Source organism: Diadema setosum, chromosome 20 (genome assembly GCF_964275005.1).
Source record: "Diadema setosum chromosome 20, eeDiaSeto1, whole genome shotgun sequence".
Lineage (NCBI taxonomy): Eukaryota > Metazoa > Echinodermata > Echinoidea > Diadematoida > Diadematidae > Diadema > Diadema setosum.
The window spans coordinates 9,466,125-9,488,601 of record NC_092704.1 but is presented as its reverse complement, the minus strand read 5'-3'; the positions used below and the strand labels follow the sequence as shown (position 1 = coordinate 9,488,601).

The 22,477-nt window shown below is 39.7% G+C and overlaps 1 protein-coding gene across 2 annotated transcripts; it reads left to right on the top strand.

Moving 5' to 3' along the window:
• The first annotated feature begins 1,561 nt into the window (after positions 1–1,561).
• On the top strand, positions 1,562–22,143 carry LOC140243306 (uncharacterized). Of its 2 annotated transcripts, none has more exons than XM_072322980.1 (12): positions 1,562–1,808; positions 2,605–2,626; positions 3,589–3,671; positions 5,127–5,195; positions 9,492–9,516; positions 11,922–12,041; positions 12,891–13,030; positions 15,133–15,385; positions 17,906–18,193; positions 18,981–19,242; positions 20,369–20,432; positions 20,971–22,143. In XM_072322980.1, exons 1-11 carry the CDS (start codon positions 1,632–1,634, stop codon positions 20,418–20,420), a joined length of 1,491 nt encoding a protein of 496 aa, XP_072179081.1. In that variant the 5' UTR covers positions 1,562–1,631; the 3' UTR covers positions 20,421–20,432; positions 20,971–22,143. The 2 variants fall into 2 exon arrangements, with proteins under 2 accessions (XP_072179081.1, XP_072179080.1); XM_072322979.1 differs by having other exon boundaries at positions 3,559–3,671; positions 20,971–22,141.
• Positions 22,144–22,477: the final 334 nt, after the last annotated feature.

Genomic DNA, 22,477 nt, shown 5'->3' with positions numbered 1-22,477 from the left:
TCTTTTAGATGCTTTATGTGTGCAGGGAGGTGTTTCTCACCACCCTGATGTGTGAAAAGTTCTACAATAATGTAGTCTAGGGAAGTATACGGTACAATACTGTACAATGTAGGGTACCGTACCACAGTAGCAGTGTCACTACAATGTATGTACACTGGCATGATGTACTGATGAAATAAAACATCAGTGAATGGAGTGGTGACAAGTGACAAGTGAAAGATTACTTGTTATACCACGCCTGATTAACTACAGTATCTAGACCTAGTCTACAAAGTACAATTGTATGAGCTCTGCAGTTGAATGATGATTGTAGATGTTGCATTATAGGAATTGACTTTTTTTGGTCAACTAGCCTGTTGTATGTACACAGTTTAACATTAATGGGCCCATGTTTATAATTGCATGTGGAGCTTGTATTCAAGTGAAATATCAAGTAAAACTGCAAGTACAAGAAGAGCGGAGAATGCATGTCATCAAGATACATTCTAGAAAATGAGATATTTTGGGGGATGGTGAAACCTTTTTGAGAGTTTCGAGTTTCATACTTTTTTAACCCGTTGCTTCCAAGATAACTCAATTTCCCATTGCCTCAAAACAGGCAGCACCTGGTTCCCATAGACAACGGGTTAAAATACAGAATGTCAAAGAAATGTCCAGGCTCCTACACCGCTGGACAATTAGTGCTTGAAATGCCTTCTTTTGCCCATGCTATTTTTTTTTTTTTTTTTTTTTATACCACAAGTCAAATTCGAAAGTGTTTAATTCAAATACATGATGTGCAAGCAGGCACATAAACAATCTGAAGCTTAAGTTAATGTTTTGAACAGTGCTTTGACTGTTTTTCTGTTATGTTCATTGTAGGTTGTCTTGTTTATTTTGTTAAGTAATCTCATTTGATATATGATATCCTTTGTCTATACAGGGACCCGGCTTGCGATACCGGCAGTTCTAAACAGATGATTTGAGGCTGCAACGTGCAAAAGGAGGGGAGCAAGAAAGAACTGGTATAACAGTTAATAGCTGTACAGTGTTGATGAGGGAATTAAAAAAAAAAAAAGATAGCAGGGAATTTGGAAGTGGTCTGAACACTGCTGCATTTGACTAAGGGACAGGACCGTTCATACATTGACTAACAAGAGAATATCTGTAGACCTGAGATAGAAATGCAGTCCCAAGCTCCAGCAGGCTGGGGAACCGGCTTTTCAATGCAGGCAGGAAACCAGACAGGGCAGAGCGTAGGGTCTTCTCTTTTACCTCCGGGGACAGACCAGAGACAAAAGAAAGAGGGTTGGGATCAGGATGTATCCCTAGATGATGTGGGGTTTCCGGGGCAAAGCGGGAGGCAGGCGGCGGGCGGCGGTGGTGGGAGCGGGGGAGGAGGTCAGTGGATGGGGGGAGGAGGAGCTGACTGGAGCGCGTCCAACACGTTTACGCCAACCAGCCAGAATGATGCAGGCAGCAGTCAGGGGTTTGGAACGTATGGGGCATCATCTCGGGGGCAAGGATGGTCACGTGGACGTCAGCAAGGTGGTGGGAGAGGGGGCAACAGGCAGGGGGGTCGTGGCGGCAACAGAGAGAGTGGAACGAGGGGATTTGGAGACCAAGATGCTTCCGAGGACTGGTTTGCGGAGATGGCAAATGCGTGGAACAGGGGGACTGATCGCGGAAACAGAGGCGCTGGGCGCGGAACCAGAGGCACTGGGCGCGGAAACAGAGGCGCTGGGCGTGGTCAAAATGCATTCCAAGGAAGAGGCTCCAGGGGCCGGGGTGGCATGCAAAGACAGCCACAAAATAACTGGCAGACAAAGGTAAGAGCACCATCAGGACCAGTCAAGGGTGCAGAAGAGTTTTATTGTGGAGTAAATGTACCCAGTGTTTCCATCTTTTACTAGTCAATTTCTAAAAACGTTACTGGTCCAATAGCGACTTTTACTGGTCAGGGACTGTTGGACTAGTGCCAGTGTGCAGTGTTGTTTAAAGTGTACCAATACCCTGGAAATCAAATTTGTGTACAGCGAGAATATACACACACAAAAACAAACAAACAAACTATGGAAAAAAACAGCCATAAGTCACCTGTGATGGCCCCTGAAAGTATACATATTAAGATGCAACAAAGATCAGATTATATCTCTATAGCATTTTGGCACTTGTGCTCTGTGCATTTAAGTTCTGCTAAAGTAAGTGCCAATACCGATTAATGTGCATTCTCGCTATATGCAGACGTTTTCAAAAAAAAGTATTAACATGCCATGTCCATCAGTAAGCTGATCACTAGCACACATTGCATATCACTATCGTTCAAGATATAGTTTAAAAAATGTTGGTTGCACTATCATTCCATTGAAAAAATCGGGTGATTGACTAGTCTATTTCAAGTCATTTTATTTTTCTAAACTTTTGATAATTTTACATCTATGCCCCAATTCATTAAAATAAGAGTAGCAGATATTGTAATATTTTGCGGAGGGCATGTTTCAAGTATATAATATGGCAAACATAATGCTCAGGGTACTGACTACACTTTGACTTTGCTGAGTGCCTTATTTTCGGTCTAAAACTTTCTGTCTTTGTTTTCTTTCATGTCCGTTTTTGCCTAAACAGAACACAGGCGAGTGGGGCACTGGTAAGTCAAGGAACGTTTCAGGAGAATTCAACCCCACGATTATGTTGGCAGTGCTCAGAATAGTGAAGACAAACAAATACAATCTTAATAACCCACCCCCACCCCCCCCCCCAAAAAAAAAAAAAAAAAACAAATGAAAGAACGTAGTGGAATTTGTTAGATTAAATAATTTGTCACAAAAAAGTTACATACTGTGAGCTGCATTCATACCCAGAAGATATCAGTTTCTACATCACGATGTGAAAATAAGTATTATTTGCCACCATTCACATCTGGCAAAATTGAAAAAGAACATCAAAAAATTCTACTGTAGTGCTTAAGAAGTGGCAGAATGGATTGGAATATTGAATACTGGTGGTTATTCTCTAGAAAATATGTTAGTAGCTGGACCTGTCGTGATTGTGATTATGATGATGATGATTATTATTATTATTACTGTTATTATTATTGATATCATTATTAGGAGTAATAGTAATAGTAATATTTTCTTTATTGTTATTATTGAAGTTATCACTTCTATCATCAGCAGTATTATTATTGGAAGTGCAGGGGCACCTTGGTTTAATAGAGACCTAAAATATTTTGAAACCATGACAATGACCATACCTTGTTTACATCAATGTATAGGGCAACTTGTCAATCAGTTGCAACAATGACCTTGTTATAACAGGTTTCTCACCCAAATCAGGGTGTAAATACAAAGAAATATCAAGAAAATTGGGACCTGCAAAATCACCTTATTTTGAAAGGGCTTTGTTGTATCCCACCTCTTTAACAACGAGGTTCCACTGTAGTACAATGTAGTACATGTATGTAATACCTATTAAAGATATATGTAGCAAAACAAGTGCTACTGAATTGCTTGCCGTTTTGCAGTTTATAGACATACTCAGAATGAGATTTGTTCATGAATGGAACTTGCTTGCGTCAAGGTAACTCAAGAGGAGCTGGTCGTTTTGCAGAGATGGAGAGGAAGCAGGGCGGTGCTTCAGCAGGGGCGCAAAGAGAGGGAATGTCTGATGGGTCACAGGTGTATATGTGCGAGGTAAGTTGAATCCTGGTCTGTACAGAGATGGTTACAGCGATCAATTTCCGCTCATATCAATAGAGGAGTGGGCCCCGGAGAAACCTGGGTCTATCATTAGTATCAAGAGTGTTTCCAGTAGTTGCATCAGTTTGCTGAAAGTGCAAGAGCTGTAGAGGGAAGGGCGAGGAAATAGTGGCCATTGGAATGTGAGGGTCTCATATGATCAGGCCATTTATTCTAACTATCATTGTGAAGGGACCTTCCCAAATAACTTTTATTTGATGTACCGTATGTCCCCCCCCCCCCCCAAAAAAAAAAAAAAAAAAAAGAGAAAAAGTTATAACTGTACCCCTCTGCATCGATACTTAAAAAAATAGTGAATCAATCCACATACAATTTCATGGTATGACTAAACTCATTGCCCACATCTTACAGAAAACTCCATTCAATTTGCTTCAGTGGTCAAAGAGAAATTAAGATTTTTGTAGAGCATGTCAGGAGTCCCTTCCCTCCAAGTTCTGTCTATATTGTGTTAACACATTACATGTAGTTCCAAGAGCATCCAAGTGCTAAACGTGGAAGAATCACACTCGTGACATGCTTTACAACAATGCACATTTCTATGTGAGTGCTTAACCAAATTGAATGGGATTTTCTGCAAAATAGAGCTAAGATGTTTTATTTTAAGATCCTGAAGTAGCATTTAGATGGTTTAATCATATTGGGTGTTATCAATGCAAAAATCTGATTGTATTTTTTTCTTTTGGACATACTGTACATATGTATGTTCAAAATGATCTGAATCCTCTTGTTGTGTTAGAAGGATTTGGCTGCTTGTAACCTGAAAATTAAGTGAGAACATACATTATGTTGGTTTCTAAGCTCTATCTGGAGCAGATGAAATAGAAAAGAAATCTTCGGGGGAACTCAGAAGAATTGGTAATTTTTTTTCATATGCAACAAACTAACGATGTCTTCTAGACACAAGTGACAAGCCCTGGCAACTCTGTTTGACATTATCGTTTTAAAACACCATAGTTCCTGACCCTTTGAGGATTTGGAAATTTGAGGGTTGTAGCAGCATGAATATTACAAATTGAGTGATTGATTTTCTTTGCCTGACATGACACTACTCAGTTTTTGTTAAAGACTGAATTTGAGCTGTAGTGAGATAGAGAGAGTTGATGGGTTCCAGTAGAGCACTGGACCTGAAATTGAGAGTATCAAAAATTTGCATGGCTACCTGCTGCCACTTGGCCCCCTGCCTCTTTGTGGAATCCCATGAAAGTGGATTCTTACTGGTTTCCACAAGACATGAATGTGACTTTAAACTGCCACTGTGACATCACCAATAGTTTGATCCCAGGTAGGCAATGTTGTCACGATTATTTTGAAATATTTCATGTTGACTCGTATTATTTTTAAAAGTGCCATTTTGACTCTTCTCTGTCTGTTACTTTGCATGATTTATAGCTGTGTGACGTGCCCACAACTGGGCTCCAGAATCTGGAGATGCATAAAAAGGGCCAGAAGCACAGGGCGGTAAGTACACCTAATCTTCCTAGCGCTTCCTGCTGCAGTAAGACATTGCACGTTGTACTCACCTTGTAGTGACAGGTCTGTGGGTCTTGAAACACTGTTAGCATTTAATAGCAAATCTTCTCTTTGTAAACCACTGCATTTAGTTAGAATTAGTACAATGTATATATATATATATTGTGTATAATATTTTGGTAGAGTTAGGGGAGGGCAGTTGTGCACCTTCAGTAAATTAAAGATACCAGTACGTATATATTTGTACTTTGCAGAATTTAGCAGATTGTCGTAAGTGAGTGGAGTATGCCATGGACTTGTATGCACAGACAAAGTTTTTACAAGCATTAGCCTTTTGCCTTTTGGCATGTTTCTGTTTAATTGTTAAAAACTTGCTTTGTGGTTTTAAAACAGAAAAACAAAAGTGTGTCTAAATATTCTGTATGCTTAGACAAAGTTTTTATAAGCATTGGCTTTTTGCCTTTTGGCATGTTTCTGTTTAATTGTTAAAAGCTTACTTTGTGGTTTTAAAACAGAAAAACAAAAGTGTGTCTAAAAATTCTGTGCCACATTGAGCAGATGGTACAATGATAGACATGAAATTAGAATTGACAAAGGAAGTAAATTTTAAAGACACAACAGTATTTTAAAAATGGATATTTTCATGCAACTAGTTTTTCACGCCTGGCTGGGTAAGAAGAGTTTCGCGTGTTTTTAATTCCGCGGAATCATGACATCAGCTGCTGAAACATGAGACCAGCTGAAATATTTGTATGCTTTTATTTTCGCACTGGTTTCTGGTTGCACGAAGTGTGTGAAAATTTCAACACTGGGAAAATGTCCACTTTTACAGTAAATATTGATCAAATATTGATCAAAGTGGGATGATCATTTAACATTTAACAGGAAAGTGATGACATTTTAGAATTTTCCTTTATTTGTCAGCTGGTAGAGACTAGGTTTAGGCCAGGGCTAGGTCCTGAGACACTATTGTAGTGAACTATAGTGCCTGAAGGAGATGAAGAGCTTCATATGTCAGTCAGATCACTCCACATCTACCTTATAGATTTATACCACAGTGCAATGTGATAGCCATTCATTGAAATAGAAACTGTTTCTGTTAACAACTTCAGACCATGGTTTCATGTTTCAAAATCATTGTTAAAATGTAAGACTTTGGCAAACCCTTTGTCCAAGCTTACAGGAAGAAGGTTTAAGATACATCTCTGCACTGTGAAGAAAGCTATGGTTTAATCTTAGGTCAAACCCATAGTTTACATGTAAGTTTCAACTATTTCTTGCAAAGTTTGTCGTTCAGTCTTTGACTCTATGGACAGAATGAATCTGTTGGAAAAAATAAAAAATATTTACATACGTGTATTGCAAAGTAACAAATTTGAGCATATTGCCATTCCAGCATCAAATTAACTTTTGATGAATGGAGTGAAGTCATATACTGTCGAATGAGGAATGTTCGCGTACATTTTAATTTTGCGAATTTCACGAGAGCAGAATTTCGCAAAATTTCTATTGTCGCAAAAGTTCTTGTCTACACTATATGCATTGAATGTTAGAGACAACTTGCGAAAATTTAATACCATGAAAAAGGCCGTCGGCTCCCATTCGCGAAAATTTCATGCCGCGAAATGTGTTTTACAGTAATCAGAACTGTAGAACGAAGTTTTGTCAAAAATGGACAAGTTATCCAGAAGGATGAATACCAAAGTTTAATATCTTACATACGTGATTTCACATAATAGTAAAAGCAGCAGGAATGTCTTACGTACAATACATGTACAATGTATTCAAGTTACATGTATTCCGTCATGTCAGAACTCAACCATACATGTACCGTGGTAGGTTACTATACAAGAATAAGAAAAATCAGATTTTAGTCAATAATGTAGCAGCTACAACCTCTTCTCCTGAATGTCTTCAGTGGGCTGGGTCGTTAAAGTTCTATCAAAAATATGTGAAATTCTGCATCCTATTCTTCTTATTTCATCCACTTCTGCGGGTAAATTTCTGTAACAACCTACCCGTTCATGCGCAAAGTGGATGTGGTTACAATCTATGCATGTGATCGATGAGCAGTGTGTCATTCTTTTTAGACTATTCTGCATGTGTGATGAGTGTATCAAAAGAGTGTTACAGCAAGAGCGTTTTATCAGAAGGGTTGTCCGGCTAATGTCAGGGTAATTACTTGAGCTGGCTAGGGTAGGATTTTGCAAAAGTTACCACAACTGTATTGAACACATAACTAGCATGGGTATGGAGTGGTATTGCACTGAAATACTTTTTCATTGCTGTTTAATCATTCATTATACAAATGATGCACAGGACAGAGTCGATCCATGAGAATTGAATGTGCGAGTTTAACTTTTGAACTGTTTAAACCCAAGAAAGCAGCGAGTCGGTTTTAGATTGTTCCAAAGTTAAATGAGAGAGTCCAATTCTCACTAATCCATGAAATAGGCCTGTGCATCATTTGTTTTATAAGATGGGCCCATGAATTCATGAAATTCAACCTTTTTCCCCATCATGCGTCTGGTACACTTACAGTACATTACAAGGCTTTAGCCATCCTTTTGGATTTTACCGGACACATGGCTCAGTGTGGATCGGTAAAAATCAGTTCATGATAATTGACCAATCAGATTGCACAAATTCTAAAGCCCATTTATGATATGTCAATTATTCGATTACTTACTGATGTTTCCCTTTTGCATTACCGTACAGTAGATACATGTATGAGAATGGATATTGATTCTACTTGTACATTATATGGCAACAGAAATTGTACAAGTGTTAGACTTACACTTGTTTCCGATACGATTTTGAATGACTTGATAATGGCAGTACCAATTACTGCCATTTATTGTTCTCTGTTTTCTTCGAATGTACTTTTTTGTCAGGTCATGCTGCAGCATTTAGCTGTCGCCTGAGTCCTGACATGATTAAAACACAACAACTTGTGCCCGTAAAGTCAAACCTTGTATGCGTCAAATAGAGCAGCCAGGTACCCTGAGTCTTCAGGGAACCTCCGGAGTAAGAGTCAGCTTCAGCAGAAGCTGAATTAAGCGGCGTCACTGCATTTCATATTGTCTTGCCTTTGTACCCACCAACCGTAGACTTTGCGCATTTCTATCTCCTTCTTTCCAAAGACATGACCGGAGTTCAACCGAACTTGCTGGAGATTGGTCTTTGAGGAGCAGGGCATTCAAAAGGAGTTGAATGAGTACGGGGACCCTGTTGCATAATGGGATACAATCAAACAAATGTCAGATGTCCGTCAATCAGAATTGAGTATTCACAAACTTTGATTTACTGACTTTTTGTTTGATCTCAACTTTTATGATGCAGGGCCTCCCACCATCGCGTAGGCCTCACATGATTTGATGCATGCAAGGTTGACTGTCTGTTCAATCATTTTTCATAATTACTGTTTACGCCATATGTGTCTGATTTTTTGCAAATCTGGACTTCTGAGCAATTTTGTGAGCGGTTCAATTTGTGATTTGAGCGTACATTAGTGAATGGAGAAATGTAGATGCACGCATTACATTCACGTCATGGCCAGAGTTAATAGTTTCATGTGCTTTTAGATTCGCGAATAGCACACAACTTGCGAACTTTGCGAAAATAATGATCTTGAGAAATATATGGCGTACACAGTACTCGTTGGAGGTAGCAGTAATATGAGCAATATAAAATACATTTATTGCTCCTATTGCAGCAGTATTATTGTTGGCAGAGAGAACAGTGCAGCTAAACGATAATAATCATTAAAAGAGAAAAGACAACCAAACTTATCACCTGTTCAAAAAGTTGGAAAGCGCCTCGACCAATCATATCACGGCCGTTCACCAAAACAAAGATGGAGGTAAATGTCAGGCAGAGATGTTGGTGCCTAATTTCAGATGTGGCTGTAGACATATCTGAATACTCTGCACTAAACTGTTCTGCAACCCTGCCAAGTGTATTGGAGTTCTCCATTTATCTTGGCAAAGGATTGTAGGGGAGTATATGACTCTGTTCAGGCACTTACTTTACCGGTGGCCGTGGTCAGGGTTTGAACCAGTGACCTGCTTTTTCCCTGCCAGGTGTTCAAAACCACTGAACCACAATACCAGTGTTTCAATTAGTATAACTTCAGGGTTAATTTGCATACAGAGATTGGCTGTAGAGTCGATGGAACTCTTTTGATACTGCGGTGATAAGTTTGGTGAAACCGGCTGCTGAAATACGAACGCTCTCTGTCCAATGCAATAAACAGTTTCCTCCGTTTTTATCCCCATCCTGCAGAACGTAGCTCGCCAGGAAAAAGGCGGTAAGTATGCGATAAAGATCATCAAAGAGTCGATAGATATCCTCCAGTTCCAGTATTGCTCAGAACTGGAAAGATCTCTGTCCTTGAAAGTGAACACACACACACACACACACACACACACACACACACACATGCACCCACACACTACACATGTTCACAGACACAGACACATACCCACGCACTTTTATGCATACACATGCACACTCTCACACAAGTACACACACATACAATGCATGCACACACACAAATGTAACTTTGGACCTCAAACATCAGTGGAGAACAAGAGTGCTGAATATGCACCCATTTCACTTGTCAAAGTGAAAGAAAAAAATTTTATGTGGTATTGAATGGGAAATTTGTTCAAGCATTGTACATGTACATGGCTCAGCAAATGACCATTTTCTTTATTGATGTCTGATTTTGAAATTAAAGAATATCTTTTTACAAAAGCAACAGCAAAGAATACGTGTATGAAGCGTATGAAGTAAGGACAGGAAAAAATATTGCCTCTTGTCTGGAAATGTAGTAGATTGATCTTATATGTTCATAAACATAAGTCAGGGGGAAAATGGCTTTTTTTAAAGGGATAGTTTGGGCTCACATTTCTGATTATAATATTTCAGTTCTTTTTGATGTACACGATCTTCAAAAATTTCTAAGTTTTTAGCTCACCTGAGCCAAAGGTTCAAGTGAGCTGATATGATAATTCATCTTCCGGTATCCAGCTCGTGTTGTGCATTATGCAAAAACTTTTTACATTTCAGGTTCAATATTGAGAACTCCTTGATGGACTTTCACCAAATGTGGTGGGTAGCATCTGTAGGATGATAGAATCTCAAATTGTTCAAATGGGCACGGTTTAAAAAAAAAAAAAAAAATCTGAGATATCATAAGGGCAATTGACATAGCCGCTGCAGAAGGCTTGGAGAATAATATTTGACTTGGCATATCTCGGGAACAAGTCAAGAGAATGTTTATTTTTCACTCAAGTCATGGAATTCCTCTTAAATTTTCCTATAGATGAATCTTTCCTCTTCGGTAAAATCATGAATTGTCCAGGAGTTCTCATTGAAAGATTCATGGATTGAACTAAAACTTCTCACTCAAAATTGTACTCTCCATAAAGTGTTCTGTCACAGTGTTAGAACATAAAAGATATGTTGAATTCTTTCTATTATATTTTTCTTTCAATATTGTTGTCCTACAGTTACATCTAACACAAATTGTCAAAGTGTTCTTCTCTAGCAGTGGTGGTACCGAACACTCTGTCACTTTTGAACAGATTGTCCCATTGTCCTCAAACATCACAGATGTGTTCTACTTAGTACATTTCTGTGCTTACTCAGTCCACTCGTGCAATGGGTTTAAGTCACCAGGACATAATGTAGATGAGCGTTGACTTTGTGATAATTAGTATGACTTCCAGTGGCAGCTCCAGGTAGGGGCACATGCCTCCCTTTATTTTTTTTGTTAAAAACAAGAGAAATAAAAAGGAAAAAAAAAATGTTGGGCGCGTGCACACAGTGCCCCCTCCCCCCCTTTACAGAATTCCTGGATCCGCACCAGACCTCGTCTCAAAGATATGATGGTGGTACACTGTAGGCTTTGGTGGGCATCTAATATCTCCGTCTAATTTATGAGCGAGGATTTTCTCTTCCACTACACAAACATGGTTTTCTTCGCCTAAGATGGCTCCTTCAGTAGAAAGGCTTTTTTCCAGAAGGCAGTGATATGGCATTATCCACCCTCATCATTGCCATGTCCCATTCGTACACCTGGGTTGAGAAAAGACCTCTAATGACTATGAGTTCATAATCAAATCTGAGGATGTATGCATTCGAACTGAGGATGTGCTACTACAGTACCTGTATAAGCTGTTATTTTCACGAGGGTTAAATTTTCGCAAAATTTCGGAATCACTGTTGGATCGTGGATTTAACAACACACAAAATTGTCACTATGCACTTTGTTAATAGAACATTAACGTAAGTGTTGGCGTCGATTCGCAAACACAACCTCTTATGAAAATGTCTATGACCGTCTAATTCGCGAAAATATCTGTATGCTGAAATAACAGGGTACAGACAGTATCCTATTCCAATTGCAGACCCGTATCGAGTTCATCACACTGTTTGTATTTGTGTGTGTGTGTGTGTGTGTGTGTGTATGTGTAAACGTGCGTTTGGGGTTCCAGTTTGAATAGTACATGTGTGTATGTCTGTCAAATAGATTATAGGTAGCACCAGGCTCTTTGTATGGTTCTTTATGATCACATTAGTATCTTTTTTATATTTTGAATGAGTGTGTGGGTGACTGGAGGGGGTGTGGTTGAAATTTGTGTCAGAATTTGTACCCTTTCCATTACTTATTTTCTTTACACTTTATTTCCCTTTTTTTTTATCCAGAGGAAATCCACAAAGGTTCCAGAAACAAGTCTTCTGGGAAGAAACGGAAGATTGCCTCAGATGGCTCAGAGATTCAGGAAATCCAGCCAGTCATTGATAGCTGTCTAGAACCTCTCGTCGGTAAGTTTCACAAGCTGTGCATTCTTTCTGGAGGTGGTGACATATAAGTGGTTGCATGTCACTAATCCGACACCCACGAGTCATACAGCCCATGACTTTGATGCTAAGCAAACAGGGTCCCAGAAATGTGCACGTTAAGCCCCATGTTTTAATGTTGAACTCGTAGGCTGTTTTTACCTGGTGTCGAACTCATGGACCTTCTTTGCGTAGTGTCAAACTCATGGGCTTTATGACTCATGGACCTTTGATCATTGTTAAACTCATTGGTTATGTGACTTGTGGCTGTCTTTCTTGTAGGATGACCCCACAGAAATTACCCAACCAAAGAGGAGGGTGTCCCAACTAATCCAGGCTGATGTCAGCTGCTCTAAAAGGCTTTGTTGTGAATGGGGCCTTGCTGTAGCCTCTCAAAGCCTGTTCAAAATTTGGATCTGTCCCTCATAACTATTCTAATTTCTGCAGACTGCATTTTGTGGGGATATGTTTCTACTGCGTAAATGCTGGTCATGGTGTCCTAACATCCAACATCATTATCATTTATAAATCGGTGATTCCGGGGGGCTTTCCAAAATGACAAGAAAAGATGATTCATCAGGTTATGCAATAAGTTGGATGCATTGCTATGTCATTGCATAAATCAACTATTGTTAGGCATACTTAATCCCCTCCTACCCCTGTTATTTCTGACACCCAAACCCTGTATTCGCTGTTATATTAAACTGGATGTCATATTTACCAGTGATGCTGTGTTGGGAATGCACTACTTCCATCATCACAGGGTATACAGATCCAAGTCATAACTTGTGAAGAGCTGCTAATAAATGCATGAATTCCTCCCTTCAACCCCAGGCCTGGAACTCATCGTCGAGTACTTTCGACAGGAATGGCAGACGGAGAGCATTTTCTACTGCACATTGTGCGAGAGCAGGATTTCCTTCTCGTGCTTCATCCCCCACGTCACTGGTTATCGTCATCGCTACGGGTACATCGTAAGTTTTTCGGCCACTTTGGTCCGCAGTACTGCCCAAGGAATGGCGCATCACTTGACCCCGTAATTATGGTTGATGGTCATGTGTGGATGTCAGCAATTACAGTAACTTCTATTTTTTTTTTTTTATTTAGTATGTTTTTGTTTTTGTTTTGCCTCAAAATGCTGCAGATTTAAAGGAAAACATTATTTTTATGCCTCCTCCACGAAGTGGTGATAAAGGCATTTTGTTTTCGGGTTGTCCGTCTGTCCTTCTGTCCATCTGTCCATCCGTCCATAATCAATTTTGTGGACAGTGTAACCAAAAAACAGAGATATGTATCATAATAAAACTTGGCATGTACAGTTGAACCTCTATTATCCGGCCTCCCTTTATCCGGATCTCTCTATTATCCGGACGCAATCTCGCTGTGATTTTTTTTTTATAATAATTACGGGAAGAAAGGGGGATTCCCAACTCCTTGAGAACTCCTACCCAAACACACATGAATTACATATTACTTCCAATATGATTAACATACATTGCATCAAATTTCCTTCCAAATTGCTTACCTTCAGACATTTCAACATCCCGAAACATCCCCAAATGTAACAATGAAAAGGTTGCAGTATACACATTACTACATGTGGCACTACAATGGGCTACATCAGTACATGTGTATGTATATGTACATGTATAAAGCATTGAGTCTCCCGTATCCGGCCAAATCCCTTATCCGGATGAGCCCCGGTCCCGACTTGTCCGGATACGAGAGGTTCAACTGTATATGTACAAGTGTATGAAGGGGTGAAGTTGTGCCTATCACCTGTTGGGTGCGGATGCTCAAGGTCAAGGTCAAATGCTCAAAATTTTACTATTTCCCCCGTATCTATGCAATGAGTGAAGGTATTTTCTTGAAACTTAATGTATACATGTACTAGTACTACCCAAAAAAAAGATTATCTGCTTAGAGATTTGGGTCATGAGGTCAAAGGTAAAGTGGTCAAAGGTCAAGTGAAAATGTCAAAATTTCACTTTTATCTCCATATCTCTGAAACTGTTCAAGGTATGTTCATGGAATATACTACATAATATGCATGTTATGACAGGCAGTGATTATCTAGGGAATTTTGGAGTCATGGGGTCATAGGTCAGGAGTAGAAGGTCCAGGTCTACTCTTCGAAATTTCACCTTTTCCCTCATATTTATGCAATGCCTGCAGGATTTTTTTTTTTAACTTGGTGTATGCATGAATTACCCAATAGAGATACTTTGGGAAGTTTTTGCCAAAAAGGTGAAAGGTCAAAGGGTCAAAGATCGAGTGAAAGTGCTGAATTTCACTTTTTCCTTCATATCTCGGAAGTGGCTTGAGGTATCATCATGAAACTTGGAGCATATTTGTGCATGTTCTGCCTGACAGTAATTTCCTTGGGAATTTTAGGGTCATAGGGTCAAAGGCCAGGTTAAAATGCTTACAATTTACTATGTAATAAAGAAATTACACATTTCCTCCATACCTTGACAAATACTCCATGTAAAAAACTTGTAAAAGGGTCAGAAGTCAAGTTTAATTCCTCAAATACTCAAATGCATGCTCTCTTGGACAATATAGCCATTCATCCAATTAAACCTTGTTCAAGGAAAGTGAACATTCAGCGCATTTGTGACAAACATGTAATGTTGATATTTTGCCAATTATGTGAAACTAGCTGTCATAACACTTTGTCAAGATGTACTATAGACCTATTTGGAAAATTATGGTATATGGCAGAGGCATTCCAGTCGCCATGGCCACATTACTAGTTCCAAAATTGTCTCAATTTACGTATCTGTGGACACAAATGTATCACTGCGAGTTCTTAATAGTGGTGAGCTACAAAAGTTTGTATCAGGTTATCTTCGTAGGTTTCTTTTACCCAGTAGCCTTTGTTAAAGGCTCTTCACCAAATATTCGTGGTCATGAACAAGGAGGGTGTCGGTGCAGCAAAGAGGAGGAAAATAGGTAACAGCAATCTCTTGTTATTATGATATAAAATACTTGCGTCTTATAATGCAAAGAATACACCACAATCAAGCATGATTGTGTGTATGAATGCAGCTAATGTTTTCCGTTTTCCTTGCAGAAACTCAAACGGCCAGACGCGAAGGATGAGTGCAGGGTGGAGGCCAAGGATCGTGAGGTGACCACCACGACGGAGTCTGGAGAGGTCGTCACGCAAAAGATCGAGAAGCGGAACCGCACCGAGGTGTCAGCCAACATCACGCGGGTTTGTCTGGAGATCCTCTCGGAGGAGGGGTTGAAGAAGATGCAGAGGGGGGTGGACCCAGATCCCCCCGAGATGCCAGTCAACCGGCTGAAGAAGACCATGCATGCTGGTGAGCTAGTTGAACTTCATTTTGAATGTTCCTTTTTATGCCTCCACCACAAAGTGTCGCTGGAGGCATTATGTTTTTGTGTTGTCCATCCGTCCATCCTTCCGTCAGTGGTCAATTTTGTGGACAGCATAACTAAAAAAACGTTTGAGGGAGGTATCATAATGAAACTTTGTATGAATATGTATGAGTGGGCAAAGTCGTGCCTATCAACCTTTTTGGCATACATGCACAAGGTCAAAGGTCAAGGTCAAATGATCAAAATTTCACTGTTTCCCCGATATCTATGCAATGCCTGACGATATTTTCTTGAAACTTGGTGTATACATGAACTACAAAATAAAGATTTTCCAGAGAGAGTTTTGAGTTGAGGTCAAAGGTCAAGTGAAAATGTTCAAATTTTACTTTTTTCCCCACATCTCACAAATGGTTGAAGGTATCTTCATGGAACTTAGTATGTGCATGCACTGACTGCAGTGATGATATATTTGATATAGGGGTCATGAGTCAAAGGTCAGAGGTCAAGGTCAACTTCTCAAAATTTCACTCTTTCCTCTTATCTATGCAATGCCTGCAGGATTTTTCTTAATAGACTTAGTTTATGCATGTATTACCCAATAGAGATTCTCTTGGAAGTTTTTTGCTCAAAGATCAAAGGTCAAGTGAAAGTGCTAAATTTCACTTCTTCTTAAAACTTATGAAAGGGCCAAAAGTCAAGTTCAAATCCCCAAATACCTGCACTCTTAGACAATATAGCCGTTCCTCCAATTAAACCGAGTTCAAGGAAAGTGAACCTTTAACACATTTGTGACAAACCTGTCATTTTTATATTTTGCCAATTATGTGAATCTGTCAACACACATTGTCAAGACATTGTACTATAGACCTATTAGGAGAACCATGCATTATGGCAGAGGCATACCAGTCGCCATATAGTGACATTTCTAGTTTACCTCTGCCAAAGGAGGTAGAAAATAAAGTAATTGCGCTATCAGGGAATGCTATCATACATTTCGTATGCATACGTGTACAGATTACAGCAAAAAGTCAACAATTCTGCAAGCACACTAGCATGATTTGTCTTTAACATTGCCATGATGTTGATGGGTGAATAATGATGGTCATGTGATAGTGAGTCAGAAGAGTAAAGTTGATCCAAAAGGGCCTGAGCTTCTGACCTTAGCAGCATCTCTATCAGAAGGAAAAGTTAATTCACCTCATTCGAAATGGAAAAAAAAAAAAATGAAAGTTGCTGAAAATTTCTTATCCAATGATTTGGAGCCAGTAGATTGGAATTAGTCAACTACAGCCTGAGCCTTTGATCCTAGTAGAATCTCCACCAGAGGCAAAGGTGAGAACCATGTGTGTTTGTGTTTGTTGTTTTTATTGGTATCACAGATGTTGACGGGAGCAGAGAACAATTTACTCGTGAATTTAATGAAAATGACACTACCTTGAAGTGCATGGCATACTGTATGCAGTAGACAAGTTTTGTGTGCAAGAAAATGAGTAAAGAGAATTGTGAAAGCACATGAACCAGGGGAAACAGAGTACCTATGTCATCAGATGAACATAAACTCAATTGTGTCCAGCTACAACAAAAGGATCCGAAAGTCGGGGGAGGACGATTTTCTTAAAATGGCATGACATTATTCCCGTACTCTTCTACTTTAATCTCTTTATATAGCACAACTCATAAAAGTACTCGGAGATATCGTTGATTTATAAGCGCATGTCAAGTGCTTGTGGAAAAAAAAATGCCTTCAGTTTTCACGGCTTGACAATAGCAGGTATGCTCATAGCGACCTCCGCGATGTTCATTCAAGCTTAGCGCCAGCGGTCTACGCACGACCAATCAGTAATCAGGATGCCACGCACTGACCAATAAGATCGCTCCCTAGTTGCTAGGGGCGGAGTCTAGCTGCCACGCTAAATCCAAATCTTCGGACACGATTTTGTTACGTTGAAAGTCGGAAAATCATTTCCCAGAAAAACGCCGAGTTCTTGCCTTTCCTTTGATTATTTAGATTCGAAATTTCAGCAGATGATAGACAAAACATTCAGAGTACAAAATTATGCAAGCAACAGAAATCTGATTGTTTTGACCAATTTTGATGATGTGACTTCAAACTTGATTTTCTCGGCTAAGCCGTCAGCGACTTTAGGATCCTTTTGTTGTAGTGGGTCACAATTTATTTATAATATTGAGAATAGTGATATGAGGCATTGTAGTTGTAATATTTGTGTTTGTTTTATATACAGGTTTATCTCATTGTGCAATGGTTGAGATGAGTAAGATTGATTTTTGTTGTTCTATGTATTTTTTTTTTTCGTTGCTACGCTGTATCTTGTGGGTATTTTTAATGTATTCATGGTCCTTATCTGTAATTCAGCCTCCAGGCTGCGATGGATATCAATCAATGAAACACCTTTTCACTTCTATTCAATACAATTTATCCAGCAACAAGAGCTTTGGAATGATTTACATGTACCTAATCGGTCTTTTCTTATCATAATCCTCAGACTCCAGGATGCAGCTGAAAGCACTTAATGCTGATGACTTCAAGAGGCCAGTCTCGAACTCCGCCCAGGTGCCACTCAGCAAGCGAAAGCGCATGAATCCCAGGAATTCGCAGGACCAGTACGACCAGTACGACCAGTACGACCAGTCCCCACGAGGCAGGGGCAAGCCGCCCTTCAACAAGGCCCGGTCCTTCGGAACGAGGCCAGGGGCAGGGCCCTCTTCTTCATTCAGAGGCCGTCCCCGCCGAGGCGAAACGTCGCCTTTTTCATACAGTGGCTTAATGCGAGGTAAGCCTGCAAGAAAACATACGTAACCAATTTAATGTGTCAGCTGGTAATTAGTGAAATGCTCAGATTGTGATATGTATACTTGTTTTGCAATCTTTTTTCAGTCAAGCATGTAACATGCAATTCCGCCCCCCCCCCCCCCCCCCCACCCGCACATCACATGTGCGGGAAAGTTGATACTATTGCAACTAATTGACAGATATCCCTGCATCGACGGATATCTGTCAATTAGTTGCAATGAAAGCATCTTGACGGAAGAATTTCATGAATTTGAATAAGTTGATACTATCCAAATACTGAATTGTGCAATGTATCACAGCTTAGCCATGTATAAAATCTTGCTTAGAGCAAAGTATGGTTTTGAAAAATACTTCTCCTGTTGTGTTCATATGGATGATATGAGTGCATGGAATGATTAAACCAGAGAAAATCTTTTGGGACAGGAACGGATGGATCGGGAAGTTTGCATTGTGCAATTCATGAACAGAATGGTCCCACATATCCATATTCATGTTTTGCTGTGTAGGAATTCAGACGGTTTTAAATCATCATCATCATCATCTTTCTCACATTTCTAATCCATATTGTCAGGAATGTTTTTAAATTGTTGTTTTGTTTGTTTTGTTCTTTTGAAGATCTCGAAAAGCCAAATCATATGGAAACAACATTCGAATTTCCAGTAGGAATAAATTGAGAGCTTTTGAGGTCATCATTTAGTCGAGTTCAAGAGCCGCTGATACAGATTCCTTGTTTCATGATTATCATTTCCCTTTTCCCCATGTGGTAGAGAGGCAAAACGATCTGTGGGCGATGGAGGAGGAACTGATGTACAAGCGGTGGCGGCTGGCTTTGATGGAGGAAGAAGAGCGCCAGTACCAGAGACCGCTGGGCATGAAGTACCCAAGAGACGCGGACGATTGGCGACAGCTGGGAGATAGGGACTCCAAGGGCATGCCTCCTCCGTATGAGAGGAAGTCCTTCCTGGAAGACCGCCCTCGAGTGTCCCCGACCTTGAAAGACCTGTACAAGGAGGGGCCCGGGCCTCGCTGGTGAGAATATGTGATGATTTCTGGTTGTCATGGTGACCATTGTGGAACAACGCTATGTTTGCATTTTGAAGGGACATCCCAGACGATTTATATAAATTAACATAATCATGCATTTTGTAAATTGATAGTACCATGTATAGATTTGTGGAATTTAATGTGGTCCCCAAGCAGATAGACCAATGATGTAAAAACCTGTACATAATACAATAATTGAATTATCAAGGATGATAACAGAGGAGGCTCACATATTCCAGTAATGTAGCATTGTTATTCCATTACTATACTACATGCTAAGTAAGTCTACATGTGTAGAATTTACGCATGCTATCTTGTGTTCTGCTTCCTTTAGCTCCCGATCATGCATTCTCATGTGAAGCTGTTATGTCATCATCCTCGTACACCATGCTTTGTTACCAGTGTTCAAAAAACAAACAAAAAATGTCCGATTCATCATCCCAATGACTATGAATTCTATTAAAGCTCTGTTCTCCAGTATACCCAATTTATAGGTGTTCTATTACAAATGTATGAAAATCACCTGGAAGTCACCTACAAGCAGAACAAGTTGTTTGTTTACCTTTACCAGCTCACACCCTTACTCCTTGTCCCACCTCAGTGGAGAGCACTTGTAGATTTCAGCCCAAACTCCGTGCAATACGACCTAAGAGATATGAAAATACTTATAGCTGTCCTCATCATCTCTTTTCTTCATAAGTCAACATAAATCTTTACAACAAAATATACATAGTGTATGCAAATCATGTGATGTTACAGTTGAATATTACTTGAGTTGAAGCTTGTCCTTGAGTCTTAATAGACGGGGGTGACAGGACCAGGTATCTACAAAACATTGAATGTTCAGGAGAGAAAAAAAAAATGGGAGCCAAGGCCCCAAGGATAGATTCTACGACACACCAGGTGATGGCCTTTTTTTTTTTGGGGGGGGGGGGAGGGGGGATGAGACAGCTAGGATTTGGATAGGATATCACTTAACTGATTATCTGACCATTAATCCAAAAAAGTAATTTTCACCAAAAGTTGAGATACAAGGTCTTGTCACCTCAGCAACTTTATGAAGCAAGTTTACTGTATCACGGAGATGGAAATTTGTTTCTTCCACTGGCAGGTCCAAGATGGAAGGGCCTGTTATGCGGCGGAATCGATCCGAGATGGAATAAAACTTTTCACAGGTGATTATATTATATTGCTTGCCATTAATGGGACACCAGATACTATTGCATGTGAAGGGAACATACAAAATATTCAATTCTTAGGGTTTAAGTGCTCTTAGAGGAGGTAACTGACTTTTTCTAGGACATAGAACTTCCCAGATACAATATAGCATTTCAAACCCTGAAGATAAGAACATTTTGTATATTCCTAACAAGAACAGCCATCATTTAATGTAATATATGTCAGCCGAAAATACTCCAAGAAGACATACCCATCCTTAAGTTCATTATAAATGTATTTGAGCACTGTGACTGAAATTTATCCCTTGAATGTTTGAGACTGAGGCATTGTCCAGTATTTACGGTTATGATCCTCCATTACAGTATCAGTAGTTTTGCTTGTCATATGAGATTTGGGATGTCATTCTCTTATTCTTGTAATATGTGTGTGTAGTAATAAATTTATTTTAATATGAATGAGTGGGGGTTTTTTTGGTAATCAGTCATTCATTGATAGTTAATGTATTTTTTGTTTACTTATCCTTTGCTTTGTTAGAAGGCTGTTCCAACTCCCAACATTTGACAGAAACCTGACCATACCACAGGCCCAGCAAAGCATGCCTCAGCGGACTAGTTACCAGTTGCCTCTTTGGTGGAATCAGGACACACCCCAGCTGAAGCAGGTTCCCCCAGCACCCCTACCCTCTACCAACCGCTACCCCAAGGAGCACCAACACTCCCCCACCCCTCACCTTTCTTCTGCCCCCAACCTCTGCCCCTCCAAAGCTGGGGCCACACAAACAATTTAAGATTGAAGTGGTAGATGGTCAATTAAGGTTAATTCCTTCGTACAGTGCTATGTTTTTTTATAAGTAAGAGAAAAATGTAAATACAGTGCACTCCCGTTATAACGAAATGCTCGGGACCGGCAGTTTTCTTTCGTTATAACGAAATTTCGTTATAACCGAACAAATACAATATATAACGAAAACAAGGAACCACATATATATATCATATCATATTAACTGAATACTCATCATACACTGGAAAGCTATGTGAAATGTGATGGGATAACTGTATTACAATAATAAACGCAAGTTCCCCTCAGAAACTGTGCGTGAAACAAGGAGCGAACACACAGTGGTGTGAAGCGTTCACCCATGCAAAGACGCAATAAATGCTTTTTCTGCTACGTATTTTTGAAAGCAATTCGCATTTCGTTATAACGGAGCACATTTCTTTTGTTTTTCTTTGTCTGTGGCGCTCGGAAAAGACTTCGTTATAACGGAAATTTCGCTATAACCGCGTTCGTTGTAAGCGAATTTTGTACCATAGACTTTAATGGTGATAATTTTGGGACCAGAAGATTTACTTCGTGATAACGAAATTTCGTTATAACCGTGTTCGTTGTAAAGGGAGTGCACTGTAGCATTTCTCTAGTTCAGTATTTCTTTATTTCCATCAATATGAAATGTTGCTGGACACATTGTGTGTACTGGATGAATCAATCGTCTGTTGCCTACTACACGCCCAAGCACTCCATATTGCAGCATTTACCTGTGAATGTAGATGACTTTCAATATATCATAATGTTGAGGTGATATGTGTAAATAGGACCTTATGAAATTAAAGCTGATGGATTTTTTTGCTTATGAGGTTAAGGGCTGGAAAGGGTAGGGTTGGGGTCAAATATCAGGAATTCTATTTTGACATGGTTTTTTTTTCAAGAAATCACATGTATATATGGTGCTGAGCAAAGTTCTGTTTTCTTACTGGATGCAATTTTTCTTGGGAAATCAGTGAAAATGTCCATATCCAGTTGATTGTGGAACTTTCTCAACAATAATCTTCACAAGCTCATTCCAAAAGGGTCTTTGAAATAATTTCAAGTGGAAGAAATTTGCATAGAAAGACGACAAAGGGTAGCCCTTTGCACTTTCTCTGTGAAATGATGGGAAAACATTAACTGCTCAGCAAAATAAGATACACTCTACATGTACCATCTTTTTGTAGTGGCTTGCAGGCATTGTGCTATCAATGGTGACTTTGTCTGTCACCGCCAC